The 15132-nt window shown below is 44.8% G+C and overlaps 1 protein-coding gene across 2 annotated transcripts in view; it reads left to right on the top strand.

Moving 5' to 3' along the window:
- Nucleotides 1-5: 5 nt before the first annotated feature.
- OLAH (oleoyl-ACP hydrolase) overlaps nt 6-15132 on the top strand; it is a 30912-nt gene continuing 15785 nt past the window's right edge. Inside the window, exon 1 of one of the 2 annotated variants that reach the window (XM_075143838.1) lies at nt 6-205. Coding sequence is in view for 1 of the 2 variants with exons in the window: in XM_075143837.1 (XP_074999938.1) it covers nt 226-325 (100 nt within the window). In the remaining variant the exon portion in view is untranslated. Of the gene's footprint in view, nt 326-15132 lie in introns of both variants that reach the window. The other variant, XM_075143837.1, reaches the window with a different exon arrangement.

The raw sequence follows: 15132 nt of genomic DNA on the forward strand, positions 1-15132 counted from the left end.
GAGCGGGGCGGGGCGGCCGTTGGGAGGCGGCGGCCGGAGGGACCGTGTTTCTGCGGGGCGGGAGCAGAAAGAGGCCTCGCAACCCCCGGGCTCTGGACGGGCCGCGGGCCGTGGGAAGCGGTGTGAATAAAAGGACAAGGGGAGAAAGCGCGGCTAGAGCTGTGCTGAGGGCTTCCGTCAGCGTGTGTCCTCGGGCCCTGCGAGGGTAAGGGTCCTCTCCAGCTGATGTCCTGTGTGGGCTGTGCTTGTAACCTCGGCGGCATCCCCAGCAGGCCTGAGCCCAGCTGCGAGCCCTGGCTGGCCCTAGGGGGCTCCTGGCCCAGGGGTAAGTGGCCCTACTGCTTTGCGGGTGGGAAAGAGCTCAGGAGTGTCCAAGGATGTTTCTGTAGCCAGACCAGGTTTCTGTGCCACCTGTTAAAATGGTGTGTGGGAGAGAGGCTTGTGGGGTGTGACTTCCAGCTCCACAGGAGCGGGGTTAAGCACCAGCAGTGAGACTGAGTGGGATTGGGAGCAGTCCTCAAGTCCCAGAGCAAACGCTTCACCACGTGGTGAAGCACCACTTGTATTGGGAAAGACACGCGAGGCCAACCCAGTCCCACTTGCCGTGGTTAATGAGGTCTCTACCTTTGAGAGGTACCTGCCAGTACTGCCCTTTGGCACGCTGAAGGGGTGTCTCCCACCTGTGTGTATACGTGGGTGATATGCGATGGAGAGCTGTGGTGCAGCCCAGAGATTTCCCTCTCTCCCACTGTCGCAGGGGGACCTGGCTGCTCTGAAGAGCTCCCAAGCCCTGAGGAGTTCCTGCTGAAAGACTGGCAGCTCAGATAGGTCTTGAAGTAGTAATAGAAGCAGTTTGATGTCACATAGCCATCAGGGCAGGAGAGGGAGGTGTGTGTCAGGTATCTGCATCATGCAAGAGCCTCTACACAAGGTAGAAGGTTTGGACCAGGCCGAGGATGTAGCCTGATGCCTGCCATCATGGCCTCCAGGCAGAGACTCAGGACCTCTGCAGAAACCCTATTACTTGATTCCATCCCTATGAGGCTCCAGATGTCTTTGCTACTATAGGCCATATGAAGACTGCAGCCTCCTATGGCTCCCTCTTCCCTTGTGGGGGATGGTAGACTTCAGATCCCTGTGGTACTGCCTTTCGTCAAAGGTTCCCGTCACACATTGCTTTTTAATAGTAAACATTTGCTTGATCCTTCTCACTGATTCCCAGGTAGGTCCAAAGGCAGCTCAGAGATTAAAATCAAGGGCAATCACATCTTCATCTAAAAATCTAATTAATAGCCTGTGCAAAGGAACAAAGGTATAATACAATTCTTCAAGAAAAAAATGCAGTTTAACAAGGAGTTTGTAGGAATAGTTGCTATTTCTAAGTGGATTTAAAGTTTAGTCCGGGTTTCAGTTCAGCTGTAAGTCTAGCTTTGAATGAGTGGAGTAAAGTTAGCATGTGATAGAAAACACTATCAAACTTGCAATCCTACAATCTCTCGATTATTCTTGCCACTGAATATTCTTGCCACACATTTTAGATAACACCAAGACATTCTAATTCTCTGTTCAGACTGTAGAGATGGAAATAGGAAGTTTTGGTTGTGTGGGGTTTTTTGGTTTGGTTTGGTTTTTTTTTTTTGCATCATTCTTCACTATTGTACTTGCATAGGAGCACACCTAGCATAGGTGCCTTGAAAGCAAAGTAGATAAAATAAACTGCTCATCTGCTGAATTGCTATTTAATCCTACTCTTCTGCTGTTCCTAAAAAGAAAGATTATTATCTAAATCTGTACATTTTTAGAGCAGGAAGATCAAGGACAGAAGATGGCATAAAAGGGATCACCTTGTCTCCTTTCTTCACTTTCTTCATGGCCTTGGCATCAATTTTAAAATATTTTCAGTGACATAACCTGCCATGCTCAGAGCAAAATGTCAGCGTTGTTATACTGCATCACTCACAGCTTATGTGAACAGGTTCCTTGACTTCTTTCCTCTTTCCATCTGCAGGAGTGGCACCTTCTGGTTGCTTCCCTGTTGCTACATGCCTTTGCTGCCAAAATGGCTTCCCATCACCTACCTCACTATCTCTCCTTCTCTGGGCCACTTTGTTTAGTCACATTTTGCTATGTGCAGTTATATGTAAAGCAGTTACTTTGTGGTTAACACACACAAAAGATAGCCAGAATTAATGACCTACTAAATTGGTATTAGTATGTTAACCACCTAGTAGAGTCTTTGCTAGTCAGATAGAAAAGGGTCAGCTTTCCTTGCTCCCTGTGACAGGGATGCTTGATGTTGCAATCTTCCACCTCTTTTTTTCCCTTGAGATGTTATTATCTTTCCATGTTGATGTCCTCCCTCTTGATTCTTGAGCTGCTGCCTGGCCCCGTCTCAGCAGTCTTTACTTTTATCTCCAATTTTACTTTACATTTCACAGCTCTACTCTTCCTCATAGCTCTTTCTCTCAATTTAACGATTTCCTCAAAAATCTGAGCAAAGATTATGCAGCTGTGCCATAACAGAACTAGGCTGACAGCAGAAACAGTAGGAAAGGAAGGGGAGGTTATGTTGCTCCTTTTCATGTTCACCTTTGAAGCATCTACATGGCCTTTATATTTCCAGTTTTGTTGCGGTTTAACCCCAGCCGGCAACTAAGCCCCACGCAGCCGCTCGCTCACTCTGCCCGTGATGGGGGAGAGAATCGGAAGAGTAAAAGTGAGAAAACTCGTGGGTTGAGATAAAGACAGTTTAATAGGTAAAGCAAAAGCCGCACACACAAGCAAAGCAAAACAAGGAATTCATTCACTAATTCCCATCGGCAGGCAGGTGTTCAGCCATCTCCAGGAAAGCAGGGCTCTGTCATGCAAAATGGTTACTTGGGAAGACAAACGCCATCACTCAGAACGTCCCCCCCTTCCTTCTTCTTTCCCCAGCTCTATATGCTGAGCATGTTGTCATATGGTATGGAATACCCCGTTGGTCAGTTGGGGTCAGCTGTCCCAGCTGTGTCCCCTCCCAACTTCTTGTGCACCCCCAGCCTGCTTGTTGGCAGGGTGGTGTGCGAAGCAGAAAAGGCCTTGACTCTGTGTAAGCACTGCTCAGCAGTAACAAAAACATCTCTGTACTATCAACACTGTTTCCAGCTCAAATCCAAAACATAGCCCCTTACTAGCTATTGTGAAGAAAATTAACTCTATCCCAGGTAAACCAGCACATTCTCCACCCCTTATTCCATTTATGTCATGCTCAGGTACCACACCATCCCATACAACCTCATTAACCACCCCCCCTTCCCATCCTTTGGTATAATACACAGATACCATTCCCTTAGTCTATGGACCACCCCTGTAAAATGTCTGTAAAATGTCCACAAATATCCAAAAACGTCCATTGAGTTCATTTAGTCCGTGACTTTGGGCTCTGTCTGTTATGGTGGTCACTTGGGTCAGGAGGGGTGGTGTATTGCATGGAGTTATTGGGCACCAAAGCCAGCTCAGGTCAGGTCACTGCTGCACTTGCACTGCTTCTTGTAAGGCTTCTCCTCCATTGATTCAGGTGGTTCCTGCTATAGTAATTCCCATAACATTCAACTCAAGTCCTGGGTTACAACAATTTAAAGGTATTTCCATTCCAGTCTCCACCCCTGGTCCCTTTGGATCAGACCATTGGGTTTAACATTGCAATGAACTCCTCCACTTGCTCCTAGCCTGGCTAGCAACAAGAGGTTCCTGCTATAGTAATTCCCATAACATGCAACCGAAACACCGGGTTACAACAATTTAAAGGTATTTCCACTACAATCTCCACCCCTGGTCCCTTTGGACCAGACCGTCAGGTTTAACATTGCAATGAACTCCTCCTCTTGCCCCTGCTCCGGCTTGGACTTATCCAAAGACTGCAGTCCCTGAGGGCTGTACCTGCACCATCGGGAGCCTTATCTATGAGCCACAGTCTCTCCAGGCGTATACCTGCTGCGGCATAGACTCATCCACAGCCACAGTCCCTTCAAAAGTAAACCTGCTCCAACATGGCCTTACCCATGGCTGCAGTCCCTTCAGGGGTGTACATGCTCTGTCGAGGGCTTATCCATGGCCATACGCTTTGAGGTGCTCCAGCATGACCTCATCCACAGCCACTGATGCTTCAGGGTGTACCTGCTGCAGCATGGACTTATCCACAGCCACAGATGCTCTGAGGTGTACCTCCTCCAGCGTGGACTTGTCCTTGGGCCACAGTCCCTTCAGAGGTATACCTGTTGCGGCACAGACATAACCACGGCCACCGATGCTTAGAGATGTACCTGCTGTGGTGTGGACTTATTAACAGCCACAGACACTTCAGGGTGTCCTGCTGCCATGTGGACTCATCCACAGGTCACAGTTCCTTCAACTTGAGTTCACACTGGAGTTCCAGCCTGTCCGGTACAGCAGCACAGGAACAGCAGCGATGCCCTGGCCACCCGCCAGCCCAGGAGCATGGCCACAGCTGTTACCAAAATGTTCCCAGGCACAGCACAGTAAGATCATCAGCAGTACAGCAGTACAGCAAGCAGCGAAAGCAAAAAGCAGCCACTAACGAGCACTAGACTCTAATATACAGTAAGGCAAGCAAGCCCCATGGCAAGCACAGGAGCCTGCCCGTTAACAGCTAAACAGCAGTAATAGCTATAAATTTGAACTAATACATTCCAATCAAACCTGTCATTATCTCGAACCCTTCGAGCCCCATGTTGGGCACCAAAAAGGACTGTCGTGGCTTAACCCCAGCCAGCAATTGAGCACCACACAGCTGCTCGCTCACTCCCCCGGTGGCATGGGAGAGAGAGCGGAAGAGTAAAAGTGAGAAAACTCGTGGGTTGAGATAAAGACAGTTTAATACGCAAAGCAAAAGCTGCGCACGCAAGCAAAGCAAAGCAAGGAATTCATTCACTACTTCCCATCGGCAGGCAGGTGTTCAGCCATCTCCAGGAAAGCAGGGCTCCATCACGCATAATGGTTACTTGGGAAGACAAAACACCATAAACCCGAACGTCCGCCCTCTTCCTTCTTCTTTCCCCAGCTTTATATGCTGAGCATGACATCCAAAACACAGCCCCATACTAGCTACTATGAAGAAAATTAACTCCCTCCCAGCCAAAACCAGCACAAGTTTCAACACCCTGGAAGGCCCAGGTAGTAAAACTGGGAGTGTGTGTTGTGTGACTTTAATATTTATTTCAGTAACTTTGCATTAGTGATGCTGCGAGCACATCAGCTGCAAGTCTTCCACAAATAAGCTTCTCTATATATAATTTCCTAAATTTTTTTCAAGTCTAAGTAAAGGGATGGGTAGACAGCTTTCTGGAGAACAGAATTTCAGTTGGTAAAGACATATATATGTATTTTTCATCAGCAGCTTTTCAATGTTAGCAATGACATTAACCTATTCGGAGTATAGTCTGCTAAAAAGGTAGCCATGAGTGATACATTGCTGGGAAAAATATGACCAATGGAGAAAAAAGTTGAGTATACTCCATACTTTTCTCCATGACTTTATAGTGTCTAGGTATAATGACAGAAGATTACCGTAGTCTTTATTTTGCAAGAAGCAAAGACCAGTAGTTTCCTGAGCTAAGGAGCTACTGAGACATGGTTTCCTACAGAGTTTTTCCTGTGGTTTATTCATTTTGCTGTCTCCTAAATGCAAGATCACAAATGCTTTTCCCTGAGTAGGAAAACTTTTAGGGGTATGAGTCCATAGTCCTAAAAAACCTGTAATGAATATTACAATGCATGTTACAGATGTGCTTTCTCTATAACTGGACACTTCTTTTTATGACCCTGTTATTTTCCAAAAAGCCTAAGTACCTACCCTGGAAAATACATATTTTTTCACTTTTATTAATGTTGATGTGAATGATGAATGTGAATAAGCATGTGTGTGATGTAGTAATGTGTAAGGTACTGATACAGCTGCAGAAATACGAAATTCCAACTGGATCACAATGTTTAGGACACTGAGACGTGCTGGTGTCCATAGGCTGCACAAACCGCATTTCTGTTGTGAAGATAAAATCAGTAGAGAATGACATTGCCTAACTGTCCTACAGCCTGCCAGCTCTGTTATTATAGGTTTGCAGATATCAAGTTGTCGATGCCGTGACTCATTAAGGCTTCCATGTTCCCAGTCTGGTGACTCCGATGCCTGCCTGGCTGTAAGCAATCCAGCGGCTTTAATAGACTCTGGACCTACCAGTGAAGTGAATCGTTTGACTCCCAGGCTCCCTAGTACATTTCTGCATGTACTGGTGGGCTGGTGAATGGACTACCTTAAATCTAAATTCAGTGAGTAGACAGCCATCTGGTGATAGGGTTGCTTTTTGCCTGGCTTCCAGAATCTGCAGGCAAGGGGTTAACCCATGGATGCATGAATGGGATGTGCCTAGTATGTAAGATTTACAAGTGCCTAGATATCTGAGAAGCCTCTCTGGTCCTGGACTGCCCAACCGGCAAATCCCACGCCCCTGCAGTTCACAGAGACTCATTTCATATATTTCTAGACTGTGCGCTATAGAGTATTTTAGATTAGTCCTTTTTAGATTCCGCTGTACTAGAAGGATGTTGAAATACTGAAGTGAGTGTGGCAGGGGCCCCTGTGATTGTGACTGGAGTGGGTGGTGCACAAGGAGACGCTGAGAGAAATGGTTTTGTCTTAAGAGGAGAGTGCTAAATGAAGATTTTATCAATGTCTTCACCTACCTAATGGAAGAGTATGAAGAGGACAGAGCCAGACTCTTCCTGGATGTACTCAGCAAAAAGGTAGAAGACTTGCAGATACAAGGTGCAACAAGGGATTAGATAGTAGGAAAAAATCCTCACTGTGAGCATGGTCAAACACGAACAAGGTTACGGTCACCTAGGGAGGTTGTGGAGTCTCCATCTGTGGAGATACTCAAAACTCAATGAGGCAGGGCTTGGACTGTATTATTTCTAGAGGTCCCTTTCAACCTAAATTATTTTGTGATTTATCTGATTTCTCTTTTAATCTTTTATACAGCTCTTTATAGAACTAGAATTTTATTTTCAGCTTATTCTAAATGTGAGGAGAATAAAAGAATATGCACTCCCCCAGGGAATACTTTCTTAAAATTCAGTGGTTTGTTTTTTCTCACAGTGAGCCATTTCTTTGCCAATAGTTCAACAGAGAAACATTCTTCTTGACTGTGAACACTCTCAAGCAGATTTTGTCTGCCATTAATTCATCAGATCACATATATAACTTAAAATGTGTAGGTAATAAAATAAAAGCTTGTTTCTCTTGAAAACTTTACAATCCAAGAAAATCTTGATGATGCAGAGGAATTCTTATGTATCCTTTCTTCATTGTAATAGGGTCTAAGTCAGATCTTAGGTATAAGGCAAATAGATGGAAGTAGTGGAAAGATAAAGACAATTTAGAAATAATCTATTTTTTCTTAGAACTGCTGTCTTGTAAAAAAGATTAAAAAAAAAGACATTTCCCTAACCAGATATGCTTAGATTTCAAACAAATCCAGATTCAGCTGAATGTATGCCAAAGATGATTAATCATTCATGCAATAATTCTTTCTTGTGTATGGCTTATATATTTTTTTTTCTGAATTAAAATTGGATCAGCTGAATGTGTCTTTCAAACCAGTAAGACAGACTCCGCAGCTTTTTTGTTTCAGTAGGAGTTGTAAAATAATTCTTAAGGGCAAATTACTCCATTAGGTTAGCACAGATGTGTCTTTTACATCCAAACCTTGGGGCTGTATATGTAATCTCAGCATGCACCTTTCCAGCTGGTTTAAGTGGGTCAAAGCTTGCAAAAAGGTCGTGAAAGGACCCTTTCCATATCAACAGGAGCATGGTGAGACTGTATGGGATCAGCTGACTGATGTAGGTGAAAACTAACCTACAGGATAAGTATTAGTTGCCAGCTTCATAAACAATGTGCTCTTACTACATAGCTATGTAGTTGCTAGTGTTGACAAAAAGATTGGGGTAGAAATTTATGCTCTGACAAGCTGGGAAGGGCAGGATTGTCCCTTTCATCACCAGCAAGATCAAACAAAGTTGACGACAGATCTGCATCTCAGTTACAGCTTTGTCTTAGGTTACTGTCTGAACCGTACAGTTTCTCTGCTCTCATACTTGCCTTCCCCACAGATTTTGCAACAAAGTTAGATTTGACTTGTGACCACTATTGTAGCAATTGTTGCCTTACTACTTCTGTTAGCTTTGGACTTCATAAGCATCCTAACCACTGTGATTGCCAACTGGAAGTCTCTCTGGACACTGTGTGCTGAGCCTTGATACCCTCTCCAGTGCCACCTTCTGTAGATTATCCTCTGTTCAGCAAAAGAAAGTTGTATCGGACTCCCCAGCTCTGTAGGAAGAAATGCAGACTTCCTTGCCTTTATTCATACAAAGGCATTAAACATTTTGATGAGAACTTTGCAGCAAAGACAACATCAATTTTGAATACTGTTATACTCCTATTGTCATCAAATACTACTGTAGGTCATCCTGTGACTAACAAATGTGGCCCCATTACTGATTTTTGACAGGAATCTTGTATTTGTTTCCGTACCTTATTAGCATATTTCTGCTTGTATGAATGACTTGTGTTGGTCACAGTTTGAGGCCTGCTTTAGCAAATGCTTGAGCAGAGGGTCTGTATGAACAATTTGTGGACCTACCAGTACATCAGCAAAGTTTACAATCCCTCTGGTTTTGCCTTTTTAAGGAGGAGGTGTCTCCCCATTGTTCCAAGAAAGTATCAAGTATGGGCCAAAGGTGACATCAAGGATCAGACTCTGCTTTATGGCAATCTTGTTATATCTGTCCCTCACCAAATTCATGCCTACAGCATGGGCTGCTCATTAACTTGTGTAAATGCGTGTTACCAAACTCTCCTTTGGTCCTATGGGTTTGCTCTAGGAGTATGAGAGCTGGAAGGGAAGTGGGAAGTTGAGGCCTATTTGGGATGCTGGGAAAGCTGTAAGTGGTGCCATGGACCAATAACTGCTAAGGGCAACTGGTAATGATGATAACACCTGAATGAACTCAACCCTTTTACAAAGAGAAAGATATCAGATACCAAAGAAAAATATCCACAGGTCTCAGCACAAGGCCCCTCAGCATATTTGCTCTCATGATCTAGTTGTGGGTGACAATCAACTCAATCTCCTCCTGATTACAGCATCTCAAGCAAAAGCCTCTGTGTTAAGGATTCTGGTGCTAAACTACTCCACACTGAATTATTTTACCAGTATGTTGGCAAGAATATTCCTAACATTTCTTTCTGTTTTGCAAAATGACTGTTCTAGAGAAGAAACTACTTTGTTCCTCATTTCATCATATTGTCATGGTTTAACCCCAGCCAGCAACTAAACCCCAGGCAGCCGCTCGCTCACACGCCCCGCTCCGGTAGGATGGGGGAGAGAATCGAGAGGGCACAAGTAGGAAAACTCGCGGGTTGAGATAAAAACGGTTTAATAATGGAAATAAAACAAAGTAGAACAGTAATAATAACAATGATAACAACAAAAATAATAGAATATGCAAAGCAGGTGATGCACAATGCAACTGCTCACCGACCGCTGACCATGTGTCACGAACGGGGGGCGAGGTGTCATGTGTCCCCCCCAGTTTTTATACTAAGCATGACGTCACATGGTATAGAATACCCCATTGGCCAGTTGGGTCAACCGCCCCGGCTATGCTCCCCCCCCCGGCTTCCAAAGTTCCCAGTGCAAGCACCACCCAGCAACAACCAAAGCATCAATGGGCCATCAACGCTCCTCTCATGCCAAACCCAAAACACAGCACCCCCCTCAGCTGCTGGGAAGAAAGTTAACTCTGTCCCAGCTGGAACCAGGACACATATACCTATCAAAATTTCAATGCTGCGATCTGATTTGCCAATATTTAATAAACAACAGTGTATGATCAGTTAATACTTATGCAATTGTGTTCATTTAGCTGTTTGCAGAATTGCTTGTGCCTTGCTTGGTCAGTGACCTAGTAGAGGTGAGACACTTTATCTGCTTTCTGGCGGCAGCAGGGACTAAAGGATGCATCCTCGTTAACATCATTGCCTATAAAACAAAAATATTTTCTCTACAAATATTCTATATACATATACATGTTACCTAATATGCTATAGATTTGAACTCTTGCTGGTGAAGTAAAGCAGCATACAGTTACAGGCTCTTCTTCCTATTCTACTTTTCTTGGATTCCTCCTATTTCCACACGTAAGCACCTGTGCTTCTTCGGTCCCACATTTCACTTCGCTTCTGCTTTGGTGGGCTCTTGTCACTAGTCTGCCATTCCTTCCTTGAGCTCTCCTTTCCCGTTATCAGCCTTGAGGTCTACCACCCTGGGCCCTTTGTTGTCCATACAATGTTCCTAGCTTACTGAGAAGAGTTTCTTCATGCTTTTCAATAGCTATTTCTCTCTTTTCTGTGATTCAGTCTCTGGCAATTTTTTACTTGGCTCACATCAAGTATTCATGATTTCTGAAAGATTAAACAGCAGAGCTGTTAATGCAGGTTTTTTTCAGCAATTTCTGATCAATATCATTTGTTTCACCTGTTGCACAGAAATCACTCACTTTTCAGCCAACAGTGCTAAGAGTTTCTCCCTAGAAGGTCTAGCAATTGTCCATAGGTTACTTATGTGTGATGATGATGTAAAATATTCTGGGATACCTGCTTAATCACTTGGGAAACACTGTCATCAAATCCCATGGTATGGGTTTATTCCAAAGAGTGATTGCTTCTCAGCAATAATACTTGCTGCTTCCAGCAGGTATGCATGTTTTTGTATGCAGGCAAAAAAAATCATTACAGATATTCAGTGTATCACTTGTTAATTTTTGGTACTTCAGAGCTGGATGCAAGGAGCTCAATCTATCCTTGTGAGATTTGTTCCTATTCCTCAGAACTGGTGTGAGCTAATAAAAATGGATTTCTTTTTTTAGGATGAGTGTAGAATGAATACATGCTCATATTCATTTCAGCTTATGCATCTGAGGCATCTCACTGAATCATATATGTTGTATCTACATTACCAAGTACTTTTGCAAAGTAAGAACAGGTTAGTATATTGAAGGAGCCTGTTCTTAGGCTACTTACATCTCCAGTATATCCAAGTGAGATTTTTTGTTGTTTTTTTTTTTTTTACTAGTTTATTCTGGCTTCTTGGATTGGACACTCCCTCTATACATGTAGTTCAAAGTTGTGCAAAAGAAAGCCATCTCACAATCTTTCCTTCCTTGACTGCAGGTCAAGCATTGCATTCTCTTACATATTTTTGTCCATCCCACACTGTCCACTGCAACGCTCTGTAATGGATGGAATAGTAGACTTAATCTCGCAGCTGCAACTGGAGCAGCTATTCTGGAGCTCTGGAAGCTCTGCTTCCATGAAAAGATGCTCACCTTTCTGATCCAGCTGGGAGGAAAAAAGCACTGGGAATGGTTTTCCTGGAGTCCTTGCTACTGAATCTGCTCTTCCCATGGGGAGCCAATGGAGTTGAACTCAAACCGATGGGACAACATCACCCGTAGGATGCTGGATGGCCAGTAGCGAATGCAGAACTTTCAGTTTGAAAGAGACAGAGTTGAGGCTCTTGGTTGTGAGCAGGCATGGGGATTTGGTTGTGAGCAGGCATGGGGATTTCACTATCATCACACAAAAATACTTGTGTTTAAAAAAGTGGACTGTGGAGTCTTGCACCTACTGCTTGTCACTGGGTAATCAATTTGGAATGGTCAAGCCCACTGAGGCAAAGTGATGACTGAGATCTCCAAGACCATCTTCCAAACCGTCTTTCTTTGAATGGCTGGAGACTGGAGTTATTGGCAGAATCTTCCAGGCCTTTGCTCTCTATGAGATTCTGAGCTGTCCCAAGGCTTTCAATGGGATCCACATTCCAATCCAGTGACCAGCTCAGGACAAATATAACTATCATAAACTGCAAGGACTATGAGCCCCTTTATATGGAGGTTTTGATGGACAACAAGGTAGAATTTTTAACAACTTGGTAGGCTTCAGCATGTGGTCATGAAAGATGCCTGTGTCTTCTACAAGCTTCAGAAAGAGGAAGGTGATATTTTTCTTTCTGTACAGGGACAAGCTCATTCATGGCATTTGGTTAACTCTCTGCATTGTGGGGTATACTGAATATTTTCTGTACCACTGAACTATGAGGCAGTGGTGAACTGCCAATTGGCAGTGGTGAACTGCCAATTTTAACCATGTCCTTATTTCTCGTAGGGTGGAAGTGGAGTGTGCATGTGGTCATCCCACTGTAAGATCTGGATTGCTGTGGGACAAGTGTAGTGCCAGTGTTCTCTGTACTATGTGTACCTTCTGTGCAAAGGTTAGAAAGGAGCAGTTTCCCGTTATCTATGACATTTATGCTTCTCCGCCTAAGTAAGGTCTCTCTGTACTCTACTAGGTTTCCTAACATTTGCATGCTTTATTCTTGCCAGTCCTGATGCTACTTCTTCCACCATTACTTTTGGGCAAGCAAAACTCTCTCTTCCTTAACCTGCTATGTCCTTTCACGTTTCCTGCATATCTTTCGGTTTTGACTGGTGCTTCCAATGCCCACCACTTGCTGTCCAAGAGCCGAGAGCAGCAGTGGTGGGAGATAGAGGAACCTCCTGCAGAAGCTGCTGCTTCTCCAGAGTAGCAGTTCTCCAAAGTACTAGTTCTCCAAACTGCTGTCAGTTTGGCATGAAGAATTGCTGACAGATACATCATCAGCATCTGTGGAGGAAAGAAAAACAAGCCTTGTCTGGTTTTGAGCATCTGAAGATACACTGTTCTGTTGCTTATGGTCATCTTCCCACTTTTTTCCAGGACATAGTTTTGTGCATGGTAGTGGAAGTACTGGGATAAACCCTTTTTTGCCACAATTTCTGTGGCAAATAGAGTAGGTCAAGCTCTGAATGGCTGTGGTGGGTTGACCCTGGCTGGATGCCAGGGCCCCACCAAAGCCGCTCTATCACTCCTCCTCCTCAGCTGGACAGGGGAGAGAAAATATAATGAAAGGCTTGTGGGTTGAGATAAGGACAGGAAGAGATCACTCACCAATTACCATCACAGGCAAAACAGACTTGACTTGGGGAAATTAGTTTAATTTATTACCAATCAAATCAGAGTAAGGTAATGGGAAATAAAACCAAATCTTAAAACACCTTCTCCCACCCCTCCCTTCTTCCCGGGCTCCACTTCACTCCCGATTTTCTCTATCTCCTCCCCACCAGCAGCGCCGGGGACGGGGAATGGGGGTTGGGATCAGTTCATCACACATTGTCTCTGCGGCTCCTTCCTCCTCAGGGGGAGGACTCCTCACACTCTTCCCCTGCTCCAGCGTGGGGTCCCTCCCACAGGAGACAGTCCTCCACAAACTTCTCCAACATGAGTCCTTCCCACGGGCTGCAGTTATTCACAAACTGCTCCAGCGTGGGTCCCTTCCACAGGGTGCAGTCCTTCAGGAACAGACTGCTCCAGTGTGGGTCCCCCATGGGGTCACAAGTCCTGCCAGCAAACCTGCTCCAGTGTGCCCACAGGTCCTGCTGGGACCCTGCTCCAGCGCAGGCTTCCCGTGGGGTCACAGCCTCCTTCAGGTGCATCCACCTGCTCCAGCATGGGATCCTCCACAGGCTGCAGGTGGATATCTGCTCCACCGTTAACGTCCAGGGGCTGCAGGGGGACAGCCTGCCTCACCATGGTCTTCACCACGGGCTGCAGGGGAATCTCTGCTCTGGCACCTGGAGCACCTCCTCCCCCTCCTTCTTCACTGACCTGGGTGTCTGCAGAGTTGTCTCTCCCACATATTCTCACTCCTTTCTTCAGCTGCAGTTCTGCAGTTTGGTTTTTTTCCCCTTCTTAACTATGTTATCCCAGAGGCGTTACCACCATTGCTGATGGGCTCGGCCTTGGCCAGCAGCAGGTCCGTCTTGGAGCTGGCTGGCATTGGCTCTATCTGACATAGGGGAAGCTTCTAGCAGCTTCGCACAGAAGCCACCCCTGTAGCCCCCCTCCGCTACCAAAACCTTGCCATGCAAAGCCAATACAATGACATACAAGTTAACATCAAATTAGCACCACTGTTCACTCTCAGTGGCTGACTGAGTGTTGGCAGCAATGTGACTCTTCATGCTTTACAGAAATGCAGAGGCAGAAGGGAAGTGTTCGTACAACTGACTACTGTCTCATGCTATCGCTCTTTCTGTTGGCCAAGAGTGTATGGTTTCTGCAAGTTAGCTGATGTGTGATAATTTGTTATCCTGCAGAATTTGTTGATGTAGCTATGCACAAAGGGTCCAGATACTCCTACTTCCAGAAGCTGGAGTTGTAATCTGCTATGATGAGGTAGCTGCTCTATAGAAAGTGAACATGTATCTAGTGAACTTTTTTCCAAGCTCTGGGCTGTGATTTTTGTTGCCAGTAATTGTACTCTGATATCTTCTCAATCTGTGCTCGCAGCTCTGCATCTATTCCTGGTCATTTGATATATGGCACCTATTCCCCTAAGTGTGAAGCATGTATCTATTGATTTAGGCTTGTTCTTTTATCTACTGCTATCACTGCTTTGTCCCCTTAAACAAAATTCTGCCTTTAACAAGCAGTTTATCTCTTACTTCTTAGGAAAGAGCAATAGACTGTTCCTTGACATTTGGCTATCCTTGCAATACTAGTAGTTTTACTGCTATAGTGCTATGGAGTTTGCTGGCTTCTTGGAGCCTCCAAAAGCAAATGTGAGTATGTTGGTATGTTTGTTGATTAACTCCTATTCTACAGACCCAGTTGTGCTGCATAGCGGAGGGTTTGCAGCCTGCACATGTACAATTTGTAAAGGCAAGGGTAGGGTCCTGCTCAGTGCATCTATATCAGGAAATTTTATCCTCCCATAGAAGCACTTCCATGCTATTAACATGCCCAAGAACATTGAGCAATAGTTTCCTCATGCTGTTTCCTAATGATTTGTCATCAGATTGCATATTTGCTCCATACACTGATGGAATTTACTACCTTCTGGGAATACAGTCAGTTTCTTTTCTGTATGAGCTCACCTTTTTATGTCTAGAAGGGCTGTCTTAGCCAAGGCT

Source organism: Calonectris borealis, chromosome 2 (assembly GCF_964195595.1).
Source record: "Calonectris borealis chromosome 2, bCalBor7.hap1.2, whole genome shotgun sequence".
Taxonomy (NCBI): Eukaryota; Metazoa; Chordata; class Aves; order Procellariiformes; family Procellariidae; genus Calonectris; species Calonectris borealis.